This window comes from Salvelinus sp. IW2-2015, linkage group LG14, assembly GCF_002910315.2.
Source record: "Salvelinus sp. IW2-2015 linkage group LG14, ASM291031v2, whole genome shotgun sequence".
NCBI classification, from domain to species: domain Eukaryota; kingdom Metazoa; phylum Chordata; class Actinopteri; order Salmoniformes; family Salmonidae; genus Salvelinus; species Salvelinus sp. IW2-2015.
In genome coordinates, this window is record NC_036854.1 from 15,095,753 (window position 1) to 15,110,970 (window position 15,218).

The 15,218-nt window shown below is 42.3% G+C and overlaps 1 protein-coding gene across 1 annotated transcript in view; it reads right to left on the bottom strand.

The window, feature by feature from the left end:
- rngtt (RNA guanylyltransferase and 5'-phosphatase) overlaps positions 1-15,218 on the bottom strand; it is a 148,124-nt gene that overhangs the window by 100,812 nt on the left and 32,094 nt on the right. Inside the window, 2 exon segments of the mRNA XM_023999893.2 lie at positions 9,325-9,396; positions 12,313-12,448. Of these exon segments, the coding sequence (XP_023855661.1) occupies positions 9,325-9,396; positions 12,313-12,448 (208 nt within the window).

Here is a 15,218-nt window from a genome sequence, read left to right on the forward strand (position 1 = left end):
AGAACACGTACTCATTTACAATTGCGACCTGGCCAAGATAAAGCAAAGCAGTTCGACACATACAACAACAGAGTTACACATGGAGTAAACATGTGTAACTCTATAACATGCACCAGGGAAGTGCACCACCACAAATTAAGATGTCTTCAAAACAAAAAAGTGAAGAGCGGGAATACGGTCATTTGTGAAAATTCAGAGAAGCGGCAACAACAACAACAGACTCGGTCTGAACTTTGCTACTCTCTTGGCTAATCTGGGATGAAACGCATTAAAATGGTGTGAGTCGTGACCTGTTGTCGCTAGCAGCGTAATGATTAGGTTCCCAATGGGACCTCACCAGTGTTTTACAGTTGTTGTGGGCTCTGAAGCACTATAAAACAGTCAGAGAAAGGCAACTACGTCGTAAAAGCATTTTAGATTTCCAATGAGCCGCTGGGGAGTAGGGACAGTTACAGCTGTATATTCACTAGGGCTGTCCCGACAAAAATAAATCTTGGTTGACAGAGTCATCTGTTCTTTCGACCAATTGATTGGGTGAAATTTAAAAAAATATATTTCCATATATAGACACATCCTATGTGTTTTAATCAAATTTCAACTATATGCACTGAGCTTGTCTGATGCTTTAAGCAAACTGTTTGATGAAATAATTAACCCACAGATGACAAGAGGGAGTCTGACCGCAATTGATTTGATTGTGCTGGTGGCTCAGACTTGCTGCTTTGTGTAAAAATATAACAGCGAGTGACTGTGTGACTAGAACCCATTGTCGCTCTGTCCTCCCTGCTGCAGCGACCACCACAGAACATCAGTGTGTATTGCGCTGTCTGTTGCTGAAGCTGCAACACAACTACAGCCATTTCTGACTAAAAAGTTGTTACCAAAATCCCTCGTTTAGGAAAAACATTCCCTATTCCCTCAACTCTTGCTCTCTTTAGGTGACACGTGTATGCATGTGACCAATAGGGCCTGACCTTTGGCACATCATAATCACATCAGTAAATTGGTTATAACAAACTCTGAACACCGTAACACGTGACAGCAAAATGGATGCAGAGGACGTGACAAATAACCTTGAGATGGGGGAATGTTTACTGGTAGCGCTGGAGGTAAAAGGGGACATCAGATGTGTGGAATAAATTTGATCTGTCATAGTGAAAAATTCTGGAGATCAAGAAAAAGGTCAGGAGCAAGCGATGCGAGCATATTATGTGTGCCAAACAGGTGTTGTAAAATTACAATACAATTTTTCTGACCGTTTGGAACAATGTGAACAACACTAAATAAATTATAAGCGTACCAGAGGGTGTTGTAAAGTTTTTTTGTAAAGCCTTTATTACAGCAAAGACCAAAAACAGTCGCATTCATTCGTGAATGCAATTTCTGAAATAGAACGTTTTAGGCCTATTGTTTACGCTAATTATTCAATGGTCGCGTATTACATATTATCAGAATAATAATAACAATAAGGAGATCAAGGAAAAAGGAGGGTTATTATTATTATAAATATAATTTCTGACAATTTGGAACAGGGTAAACAAAACTAAATACATTATAAATACCAGAGGCTGGTCTAACAACAACAAGGCTAACCGCAAAGTCCACTATTGTGGCTAATCCTTATTGTGGCTAGCCTCACATAGATGGGTCCGCCCACCATTAATCAAATAAGAACTGTCTTATAAATTAGGGTTATTTTAGACGACACCTAGCTATATAATTAGCTAGCTAACTATAGCTACTGAAACAGATTATGTCGTGTTATTTGACACATCAAAGTGTTATTTGACGTGTATCTTTTTTGACAGGCAAAGACCCAAACGGCGTTCCATAGAAATCCTGGTTGAGAATGAAACGACTGAACAAATGAACAACAAAATAGCACAGCAAGTAAGTGAAAGAAATCGGTTTTGATTGTGTTTTACTGGTAATGGGGACATACGTAAATGCCAACAAAATAACTTTTGGGTCAGTGTGGTGTGTGGGTCACCTTTATTTAACTAGGCAAGTCAGTTAAGAACAAATTCTTATTTACAATGACGGCCCGGACGATGCTGGGCCAATTGTGCGCCGCACTATGGGACTCCCAATCATGGCCGGATGTGATACAGCCTGGATTCGAACCAGGGACTGTAGTGATGCCTCTTACACTCAGATGCAGTGCCTTAGACTGCTGCGTCCATGTGTGTGAGTTAACTATTTAACTGTTCTAGAATGCTTAGAAGGCCGCTAAAATTGTAAATATCGGTTATCGAGTTTTTCTTTTGGCAAGGAAAATATCAGATATCGGTATCTGCCAAAAATGTCATATCGGTGCATCACTAGATTGACCTAATTCAGTTGGGGTTTCCTCTCTCCTCACTTTTCTTAGACAATTAAGGCAACGGCTGTTTTCTCGTCTCCTAACTCCGCTGCTGCCTCCGCCGCATTGTTCTCAACACCAATATGCTGGTTAACTTTGCTATTATGTACAAAGCAACATGGTCTAGGAAAAGGTGCCAATTCAACAGTGCACTGATATGTTTCAGAACTGCGGACAGTGACCGCTATCCAACGTGGGAGAAAGCGCCTTTCTTATAAAAAAGTATATTTTTATTTTTGTTGCACCATTGTTCTTATATAATATAACAATATACAATTTCAGTAGCAAATGTCTTAGACTGATGGACTGTGCCATCCCCACTGCCTCCACAATCGCACAGTCCACTCAGACCAGTGTCTTGTAGTATTCACAAACTCTATGGGGAGACTGCAGTGATCAATGACATCACAACAAAGACAACACTCCCTGCATTGGAAATCCCCATGGTCAAAACTTACACCATAGCAGTGTGGCCCTAGGCTGGTGTGCAGCAGAGCAGAGCCAGTCTGGAAGTAAGGCTCTAACGCTCCAAGGTGACTGCAGGGGAGTACACAAACGCACGAACAGACAGACCCAGACACACGCACAGAAGCCTCTAGGTAACAGGAGGTACGGCAAGGCTTAACACGCATGCAGAACAGTTACCTCAGCAGGCACGACACAGTAATAAGGACATCCGGGCTAATATCAACGGTATCACTCTGAGCGTTCACAATGAGAACATCAATTTTTTTTCTATCACACCTAATGGCACACCTGACCTCAATAGGTGTACATCTGTGCATAATGTTAACTGCATAAGTCACTTGGCCATTGGCTGTTTAACTTCAATTTAATGTCTTCCATTAAAAAATCAATTAAGCATAAACAGTGATGAGCTGTCAGGAAATGAAAAATATTAAATATGGAGATGAATCTACTGTGACATTTCATCTTTATCATGACACATCTCTTGGATTCCTCCCCAGTTGGTGGCTGACAGTGAGTGGCAGGGTTTAACTCTGGGGTTGACAGACAGGACCTTTCCAGGAAAACTTTAAAAAAATAAAAAAATAAAACCCCTGGCAACAACATAAAATAGAAACATTCTTTCCTTGACTCCGGGTGGTGGTTAGGGTCAAGAAATTACATTTTTCAAGAGGCAACCAGTCATACACAATGGATCAGCATTGTGGTATTGTGTAGAATGACTATTGACGTTATGAACCGTAATGGAGTAATGAAGCACGAGCTATAAATCAATCCATAGAAATACAAATTGTAAATGTAACCAAATCGACTCAACCCTACTGCACAAAACCTTCAACCAAATCTGTGTAACCTCAATCTATAGCCACCACATAAGGTCAAAGGGAAACATCCATATGAATAGAATCGCTTGTCTTTTTACTTATATTTTCCCCTTTATTTAAATCAGGTTAGATAAGACATTGAGAACACATTTTCTTTTACAATAAAGAGCTTACCAACAAGGAGCAATGACTCTGGCAGCAAAGCAGACAAGTGAGTAGCGACTAGTGATTGACTGTAACTCCCCCCCGCATGGCAGCAGGCAGGCAGGCCACTAGGTGGTCCTCTCAATGTGGAGCCTGGTGCCAGGTCTGGGCGGCTTGACTAGGATAATGGAGGAGGCCAATAATGGGCTGGGTACTGGGGATCAATACTGCAGCACTTAGTGACGGCTCGGGGACCCACGCAGCGCTGCTAACCTCCACTGCCTGATTCTTGCTGGATCGTTCATCTCTAAGCTCGCCTGGTAAAGGCCTAGCATGAAGATAGACGATAGGTATCATTAAGGCTTGGCGTTATACTGTATTGTACTTTATACAGTTGAAGTCGGAAGTTTACATACACTTAGGTTGGAGTCATTAAAACTAGTTTTTCAACCACTCCACAAATTTCTGGTTAACAAACTATAATTTTGGCAAGTCGGTTAGGACATCTACTTCGTGCATGACAAGTAATTTTTCCAACAATTGTTTACAGACAGATTATTTCACTGTATCACAAATCCAGTGGGTCAGAAGATTACATACACTAAGTTGACTGTGCCTTTAAACAGGTTGGAAAATTCCAGAAAATGATGTCATGGCTTTAGAAGCTTCTGATAGGCTAATTGACACAATTTGAGTCAATTGGAGGTGTGCCTGTGGATGTATTTCAAGACCTACCTTCACACTCAGTGCCTCTTTGCTTGACATCATGGGAAAATCAAAATAAATCAGCCAAGACCTCAGAAAAAGAAATTGTAAGCCTCCACAAGTCTGGTTCATCCTTGGGAGGGATTCCAAATGCCTGAAGGTACCACGTTCATATGTACAAGCAATAGTATGCAAGTATAAACACCATGGGACCACGCAGCCGTCATTCCGCACAGGAAGGAGATGCGTTCTGTCTCCTAGAGATGAACTTACTTTGGTGTGAAAAGTGCAAAATCAATCCCAGAACAACAGCAAAGGACCTTGTGAAGATGCTAGAGGAAACAGGAACAAAAGTATCTATATCCACAGTAAAACAAGTCCTATATCGACATAACCTGAAAGGCCGCTCGGCAAGGAAGAAGCCACTGCTCCAAAACCTCCATAATAAAGCCAGACCATGGTTTGCAACTGCACATGGGGACAAAGATCGTACTTTTTGGAGAATTTTTCTAACTGTATGGCCATAATGACCATCGTTATTTTTGGAGGAAAAAAGGGGGAGGCTTGCAAGCCGAAGAACACCATCCCAACCATGAAGCACGGGGGTGGCAGCATCATGTTGTGGGGGTGCTTTGCTGCAGGAGGGACTGGTGCACTTCACAAAATAGATGGCATCATGAGGGAGGACAATTATGTGGATATATTGAAGCAACATCAAGACATCAGTCAGGAAGTTAAAGCTTGGTCGCAAATGGGTCTTCCAAATGGACATTGACCCCAAGCATACTTCCAAAGTTGTGGCAAAATGGCTGAAGAACAACAAAGGCAAGGTATTGGAGTGGCCATCACAAAGCCCTGACCTCAATCCTATAGAGAATTTGTGGGCAGAACTGAGAAAGCCTACAAACCTGACTCAGTTACACCAGCTCTGTCAGGAGGAATGGGCCAAAATTCCCACAACTTATTGTGGGAAGCTTGTGGAAGGCTGGCTACCTGAAATGTTTGACCCAAGTTAAACAATTTAAAGGCAATGCTACCAAATACTAATTGAGTGTATGTAAACTTCTGACCCACTGGGAATGTGGTGAAAGAAATGAAAGCTGAAATAAATCACTCTACTATTATTCTGCCATTTCACATTCCTAAAATAAAAAGTTGTGATCCTAACTGACCTAAGACAGGGAATTTTTACTAGGATTAAATGTCAGGAATTGTGAAAACCTACATTTAAATGTATTTGGCTAAGGTGTATGTAAACTTCCAACTTCAACTGTACCGGTATTGATGCGCGGTCCATTTCGGGTTTTTACTTTACCTTTCAATAAAACAGTATTTCAATGTTTGGTTTGTTAAATGTGATACACCACTTTGTTTTTATAGTTTACTCCGATAGTTCAGTTGTCTCCCTCCCTCCCTCTCACTCACTCACCAAACCCACCCCGTCATTCAAGGAGTGCAGTTGGTGTTGCACAAGATAATTTGCCGACGGTTCCCGCTTCAGTCTGCATGGTCAATGCAGCAGATGCAACAATGTTGACAACAACAATATTACTTTCCACTTTGCTTCTTAATATAAATCCACAAGCGTTCTATAATTACACAATTAGTTTGTGTATAGACATGTCTGCAAAGAGCTAGTGTCTTTTCATAGCAAGTTGTGGCTAAAATAAATAATGTTAGCTGCTAATGCTAATCGCAAGTAGGCTGGCTATAATAAATGTACTGAGTTAGAGCAAACATACAGCTAATACAGCCTGATACTAGTGCTGGTGTAGGCCTAAATTAGCATGCTGTTTGTGCAACAGTACGTTCTAAAATCACAGAGGAATAGGCGAAGCATGAATATGTTAGCCAAAGATTATAGGGTCCCATTCCCCTGGGAAACACTGACCAACACTTTGGTTCCTACCCTGTCACAATAACACCGCCATAGTGATCCTATTAGTATTCTAATTCCTAATTCTATGAACACCTCCATGGCATTTTTATTCGTTGCCATGTCAAACACTGTATTCAAAAGGGCCCACTTTTACATTCCAACTATAAAATATAGTTCCAACTAAAAAAAAAATTATATTTCAACGATTCCAACAGTTAACCCTAGTGTTTTGATCTAAATCGCAAGTCAAAATGAAATATTTGGTTAAAAATAAGGCCTAGACTTTTTGCCCATATCGTGCAGTCCTACATGGAAATTATATCAAATGAGATCAACTTTTGGATGAATTGTGACTGAACAGTATAAAACAATCAAAATGGAGAAAGCCCCACTGAAAACACTTAGAATGTGTTGCCACCCTAGGGTCATACACAACTCAAAGCAAATTTAGAATTTGTATTACTCAAAAACATAAAATACTGTCATCCTGTCAAAACAATATTGTGACACACACAAACAACCGTTTGAAAATTTGGGGTCATATTGATCAGAAATAGTGTAGACAATGTTAATGAGTATTGTAGTTGGAACAGGCTGATTTTCTATGGAATATGTACATAGGCGTACAGAGGCCCATTATCAGCAACTAACACTCCTGTGTTCCAATGGCACGTTGTGTTAGCTAATCCATGTTTATCATTTTTTTAAAGGCTAATTGATCATTAGAAAACCCATTTGCAATTACATCTGAAAACTGTTGTCCTGATTAAAGCGGCAATAAAACTGGCCTTCTTTAGACTAGTTGAGTATCTGGAGCATCAGCATTTGTGGTTTCGATTACAGGCTCAAAATGTCCAGAAACAAAGAACTTTCTTTTGAAACTCAGTCTATTCTTGTTCTGAGAAATGAAGGCTATTCCATGCGAGAAATTGTCAAGAAACTGAAGATCTTGTACAATGCAGTATACTACTCACTTCACAGAACAGCGCAAACTGGCTCTAACCAGAATAGAAAGAGGAGAAACAGACGCCTCACGAGTCCTCAACTGGCAGCTTCATTAAATAGTACCCGCAAAACACCAATCTCAAAATCAACAGTGAAGAGGTGACTCCGGGATGCTGGCCTTCTAGGCAGAGTTGCAAAGAAAAAGCCACATCTCAGACTGGCCAATAAAAAGAAAAGATTAAGATGGGCAAAAGAACACAGACACTGGACAGAGGAACTCTGCCTAGAAGACCAGCATCCCAGAGTCGCCTCTTCACTGTTGTCGTTGAGACTGGTGTTTAACGGGTACTATTTAATGAAGCTGCCAGTTAAGGACTTGTGAGCCTTTTAAAATGATAAACTTGGATTAGCTAACACAACGTGCCATTGGAACACAGGAGTGATGGTTGCTGATAAATGGAGATATTCCATAAAAAATTGGCCGTTTCCAGCTACAATAGTCATTTACAACATTAACAATGTCTACACTATTTCTGATCATTACTTCTTTTTTTTCTTCTTTTTTTAATGGTTTTTTTTGTGTGTTGCTTTTCTTGCAAAAACAAGAACATTTCTAAGTGACCCCAAACGTTTGAACGGTAGTGTGTATGTGTGTAATATATGCCATGTTGCCCAGCCCTAGGCATCAGCACTAGCTATAAGTTCATTAGACATCAGTAGGAACCAGTGGAGGCTGCTGAGTGAAGGACGGCTCACAATAATGGTTGGAACGGAGCAATTGTAATGGCATCCAACACATGGAAACCATGCGATTGATGTATTTGATACCATTCCAACTATTTCGCTCCAGCCATTACCACAAGCCCATCCTGCCCAATTAATGTGCCACCAACCTTCTGTTGTAGGAACACTATCTGCCACCACCTTGTTTTACTCAGGCTCTTAAAATAGCATACAGAACATTTCTCATGAGAAAAAAACAGCAGCAATCTCACAGCTCAGTGAAAATGAGTTCTGAGGATGAAGCCAGAGAATACATAATCAAGGTGCGTTCTGAATATTACCCTATATATTGCACTACCCATAGGACACTGGTCAAATGTAGTGCACTTTGTAGGGTACAGGATGCCATTTAGGAGGAAGTCTTACACTTCTATACCAAATATTCTCCGAAAATTGATCTGTGGCAATTATCGCCCCCCCGCAACTAATTAGCGGTAAACTGATAATAATTAGTTTCAGTTTCAAGCTCAATGATCCTAAGCTGGGTGTATTCAGAAGTTGGTGCATACAACGGAACTTGCGAGATAGAAAAACAAATATGTAGTTTGCGGATGCAGTTAAGCATTCAGAAAGTCACAGGCCCGCCGAAATATAAAACAGGCTTGCGGTCAAAGAGGCTAATCAAACTGCTGTGATGGAGATATATACAAAATAGTTTAGCAAACTTGTTTAGCAATTTCAGAATGGCTGCTCAGTCCTCAGACCGTAGCACTTGTGATGGTCTCAGACAGTGTCCAGGATCTTCATGATCAGGGTTTACTGAGCTCTGCTGGCTGACCAGCGAGCCGAGGTCTGGGGGGGAAGGCAGTCTGAGCTGCTCTCCTCTCCTGCTCTCTCCTCTCAGGCAGAACTAATCAGTCTGACATACAGACAGGCTGCTGTCTGCCACCATGAACAGTGGCAGGACTGACAATGTTGATAGTGAAATACTCTAGACAGTTTTTATCTCAGGGCTTCTCTCGCATGCCCAGCCCTGGTCTGATGATCTATTTATATTCTGTCCTTAACCAGGATCACCAGGCACTGACACTGTGGACTAGAGAGGGGACCAGAGCGAGGTCAAAACAGGGGGCAGAGTGGCTGCTGGTGGTTATGGGGGACTGACTGACCCTGGGCGTACTGACTGCAACCTGATATGTCTGGCACCTCTTCAGGGATGTAGTGGAGATTCATGGGCAACAAGATCTCTGCTGAACGGGCATGGCACTACTCACGTTGAATTTGATGATGTCATAGATCAGGTAGCGCGGGACGGGCTGGCCGTTTACCTTGTCGATAATCATCTCCTGTGGAAACAAGAGACAGGGGGGTGATGAGGACAGACAGAAACCGAGAGAGAGAAAGACACAGAGACAGAGGCCGAGAAAGAGAGATGGGGGCATAATGCTAAAACAGTATATGGGAGACACATTCTAAGATAAATAATTCAAAATTTGTGGTCCAATCAGACAGGGAGTGAGAGGAGCTGAGCATGCTGGAAAGTGCCCGTCCAACGATGGGGGGGGTTAAACTGAGCGCTCTTAAAAAAGGGGCTGGCTGTGTCTCCTGTGGTGTACGTACGGCAGACTGCGGCACACATCAGAGATGAGTACCAGGGAGAGGAATGGGGAACGGCAGCAGAAATAGATTTACACATTCATCATTCAACATTGTGGAGTTGAGAATCAAGTACTTCAGAGCTGGTGAAAAGCCCAACTGACACATGACTGGGTTTCACAGCCACGTTATGCAACGAGGTGGCTGCCAGTTGAGGACTTGTGAGCCTTTTAAAATTGATAAACTTGGATTAGCTAACACAACATGCCATTGGAACACAGGAGTGATGGTTGCTGATAATGTACACCTATGTAGATATTCCATTTAAAAAATAAAAATCTGCCGTTTCCAGCTACAGTAGTCATTTACAACATTAACAATGTCTACACTGTATTTCGGATCAATTTGATGTTATTTTAATGGAAAAAAAATATGCTTTTCTTTCAAAAACAAGGACATTTCTAAGTGACCCCAAACTTTTGAAAGGTAGTGTGTATACGAGAGAGAAAGTGCGAGAGAGAGCAATATATTTACACATTCATCATTGTGGAGTTGAGAATCAGGTACTTCAGAGCTGGTGAGAAGCAAGAGAGAATGAGAGAGAACGATAACAAGCGAGCGATAACGAACGCGAGAACGAGCGAGAGAGCGCGAGAACGAGCGAGAGAGAGCGAGAACGAGCGAACGAGAGAGAGCGAACGAGAGAGAGCGAACGAGATCGAGCGAACGAGATCGAGCGAACGAGATCGAGCGCACGAGATCGAGCGCACGAGATCGAGCGCACGTTCGTTCTTGTGCGAGAGAGTGCGCGTGAGAGAAACGGTGAGAGAGCGGAATATATGAATAGTATCCCAATGGGTATCATATCGTAGGCTAAGCATCATACAGTACGCATCACCATTCTGACACATTACCTGTAGGAACATCAAGGGAACTACTGCTTTACAGCTAATATGGTACAATTTCACTCCAGTTTATGTCCTTTGAAGGGATCTTACTCAAAATATTTACTCCAATGTGAATGTACAAACGCAGACAAATAAAAGACAACAAACACTTGAGTGAATTGCTCTGGGGGATGAATATAGTTGTATCTCTGTGAGTTGACCTCTGTACATGCAGCAGTCCAGCACACTGAGGCAGTAACTGTTATGTATTGTGTGTGGGGGTGTACGAATAAGATAAAGTGACTAGCAGCAGAGCCACTACCACAGAAAAGCTTGTGATTGAATGTCTGCAGCAACAGCTCCACAGGCAATATATCTGCAAACATGAAAATACATTTTAGGTCTCTGGGTAGAGTTCACTGAAAACACTGACATGAATTCCAAACACACAAGAGAAGCCTTGTGGTAGAGGCAGATTATGTAAGTAGTAAGATTCTATGAAGAATCTATGGATGAAACTGAGCATAGCTGAGTCATCGTTCAGCCACAGGTTCTTTATGGACATGGACTCTGTTAGCACCTGTCATCAAAAACAACACAATAACAAAAAGGACACCAAGAAGCCTTGACAGGCTAGACAGACTGTCACATCTGCAGATTGGAGCTGCTTCAAAAGCCTGCTAATGTGTTCCCTGCACAAAAGGCCCAAACAAAGAGACAACCCACCATCTCAATCAGTCACTGAATTACCGAAAATGCTTGAGAATAATATTGCTCAGAGCATGAAAGACACGTCCGTCTTAGAGAAAAGTGATGCCTAAGCAAACTCACCTCTCTAACAACACCCCCCACCCCACATAATTGGGCTCCTGTACAGAAGACCAGGCATTGTACACCGACATGACGCATAATGGCAACCAGCCTCTTCTCTCCCCGGTTTCGATTAGGGAGGGTGATAATGACTGGTGTCTTGTGCACCTGCTGCTTGGGGAGTGCTGGGACCTGGCTAAGTCCCAAACGGCACCCTATTCCCTGTATAGTGCACTACCTTTGACCAGGGCCAACAGGGAATATCACTATATTTGGAATGAACACCTTCTCTAGTACAAAAACACCAGTAGCCTGGATTGGTCTGTTATTACACGGTGAAGACATGACAGCCACTAACAAACAGCCTCCTGGGGGGAAGGTATCTACGCTGTACAGTGCAATACAGAGCAGGATAAAGGCGGATGTATCTATGGTATTTCTGGTATGATTTACGAACAGTGATTCCCCTCCTGTCTTGTAAAACTGGATGTGGTGGCGGACTGGGTGAAAGGCTCACTGCTCTCGCTGTTCTCCTCTAGGCCTAGGTGTTGATAGGAGCCACAGGGTTCTCCTGGTGTGGAAGGAGGCTGACAACAGCTACTTTTTGCTGTCAGTCATGTGTAGGTGGAGCAGCAGGGCGATATGAGTAGGGGTACGGGGTCAGGCAGGGGACAAAGGGCGGAAAGAATAAAGACAGTACGAATCACCATTCTGAGACTTTTTATTTTATTTAACTAGGCAAGTCAGTTAAGAACAAATTCTTATTTACAATGATGGCCTAGGAACAGTGGGTTAACTGCCTTGTTCAGGGGAAGAACGACAGATTTTTACCTCGTCAGCTCGGGGATTTGATCTAGCAACCTCTTGGTTACTTGGCCAATGCTCTAACCACTAGGCTACCTGCAGCCCCATTACCTGAGGGGGGGGGAAGAAAAGAAAGGACACACACAGACAGAGTGAAGGACTTACCCCGTCAAGTAGTGTGTTGGCTAAGTGAACGCGGAGGTCTTTCCGAAAGGGGAATTCTAGGTTGGCTATGTGGAACACCGAGTTGTCTCTGTCGATCATGTGCACCTCATTCTTCCCATTTATCAGCATCATATACCTGTGGAAAATAGAGCAAAGAAACTTTAACAAGTTTACTTAACATCTTTAAGTTAACAACTATTTACTAGTAAGAAGCAAACATTCAACAAACAAAGCAGAGGCAGTACACATATTGAATGCTGTAAATTGATGGTAAAGTTTCACTCCGACTGGAATTGGCTTTTTACATGGATTAAAAACCAAACCAGACAGCCATTTTATAGCAGACAAACAGCTGCATCCAGATTACTCAGAGCTGCAGATTCAACTGCATTTCTTACAGTTAAAATCAAAACTTTGTTGGGTTAAAGCTGCAATATGCAACCCGACCAAATTCACAAAGAGTATGTGATAAGTCAAAAATGTTAGTGCAAAAAGGGTCAATGCAGATAGTCCAGGTAGCTATTGGTTAAATATTTAAAGCTGCAATATTCAACTTTTTGGGTGACCCCAGCAAATTCACATAAAAATGTGTTATAGATCTGTCATTCTCATTGAAAGCAAGTCTAAGAAGCGGTAGTAGATCTGTTCTATGTGCATATTTCTATGCTTCCAGTTATGTTTAGTTTTTTGCGTCTTTTACTTTCGGTTTACTACACCAGCTTCAAACAGCTGAAAATACTATATTTTTGGTTATGGAAAATATATTTCACAGCAGTTTAGATGGTACAATAATTCTCTACACAACGACTGCTTGTTTTGTCACGAACTGAAATTAAGCAAACTATTCGAATTTTTGCAACCAGGAAATGACGGAGCGATTTCTGCAACATTACACCTTTAATAGAGTATCTGGGGAACAACACAGAATCAAACTCCAAACTTACCTCAACCCCTACTTACAAAAACAGCCGCATTATATTCTAGTGCACGTAGACACTTTCAAACCAATTCTCTCCTCTATTGACAAAACTGAATGACAAAAAAAGTCAGACTCTGATATATTGTGATGCTATGTCCTAAAGGAGCTCTGCTTCAATGCAAATGTGCCAGCCTCCAGTTAGACATGGCTCTATCTTCAAATAGCACAATGTGCTGCTACATTCACAGGCAGTGGAGAGGCGAGTTGTTTCACTGATAGAGGAAGTTTTAGCACTAATCCTGAATTAGTTCCTCGGGCATTTGCAGGTGAGATACGAGACTTAGTTTGCATTAAGAAATACACTGCACTATCCTTGGCCTCAGGAAGACCACATAAGCTTGCAGTACAAACACAGTCCTTCACCATTTTATCAAGATACTGTGGATGCATATTAATGTTCTTATTCTGAGAAACTTTGAGAAAGCTCTTTGACTGCATCTACAGTACAGGACTAGAGGCAAGGACATACACCACTGATCAAGCCATTCAGGGGGAGTGGTGTCCTTATCTCGCTCCTTCTCTTTGGTCTTGCAGATTCTTGAACAGTACTTTTTCAATGCCACAATAGGACACACACACACCGGTCCTCATTCAAATCCCCACAGTGCCACACCAGATAATCCTACTGCTTTGAACTTTGTTTAATTAGAATATCCTCAAGAAAGAGAGGCGTGAAAGACAGGACATTGCAGTGTATCTGAGTTTTTTAAGAAGCTGCTAAGCAAATATGATAGGACCCAGGCTCTCTTGCTCCAGTCTACATATTTACATGGGTGATGGTAGAGGAGACTGGCGAGAGAGATGTGGAATGTGGTGGTGAAGAGGGAGACCAACTGTTATGTAGCTAGCAGTCTGTCACACCTCTGTCTGATTACTGTCTGATCCCTCCATCACACCAACCAGATGGAGGGATGAAGTGGAGGATACAAAGCGTTCCTTGAATTACATACCTGCGAACATCAGCTTTTACACTCAGACAAACCTACTTTTAAAAGGGTGGACGAGGGTGGACAGTGAATCACTTACTCACCGTCTCCGACAGGATATCTGTTTGGTAACAGTGGTGGTGGTGGAGACCAATTAGAAGTTTGTGATGACAAAGGGGACTTGGGATGGACGTACAGTATGTTAAGGATGGGACAACCCCTATGATACCCATGGTATCACCCATCGCATAGACACACAGAGGATGGAAGAGTCCACAGACACTGAGGTGGGGGTATCTGGGTGAAAGATACAGAGGCAGTGGAGGGGGATAAAGTCTGAGTGCTCTAGTTCAGTGTTTCCTAACTCCAGTCCTCACGTACCCCCCAACAGCACACATTTTTGTTGCAGCCCCAGACAAAAACACCTGATTTAAATTGTCAAGGGCTTAGTGATTAATTGACAAGTAGAATCAGGTGTGCTTGTCCGGGACCACAACAAAAAGATGGAGGTACTGGAAGACTGGAGTTGGAAAGAACTGTTCTAGTTGAGTCTAGAGCATGGCCCTCCAACCCTGTTCCTGGAGAGCTGTGGGTTTTCGCTCCAACCCCAGTTGTAACTAACCTCGTTCAGCTTATCAACCAGCTAATTATTAGAATCAGGTGTGCTAGACTAGGGTTGAAGCGAAAACTTACAGGATGGTGGCTCTCCAGGAACGGAGTTTGGCGAGTCCTGATCTCGAGGTATTGACAAGATATGGGGCAACACACTGGTGCGAACACAAAGCTCATCACAATCTCCTTCAGCTAGAGGTTTGAAATAGAAAAATGGCTACATGCACCAACAACCTCAGCAATCATAGATTGGATTGCATTTTATTGAGGGCATGGCAAAGAACGAGAAAGAGCAAAGCGCAAACAAAAGCTGTCAAGCCAACTGCACCTGTTTGGGTAATTGAATAAAAAATATCTACAGTCAACAGGAAAACTGTTATGCGTAAAAT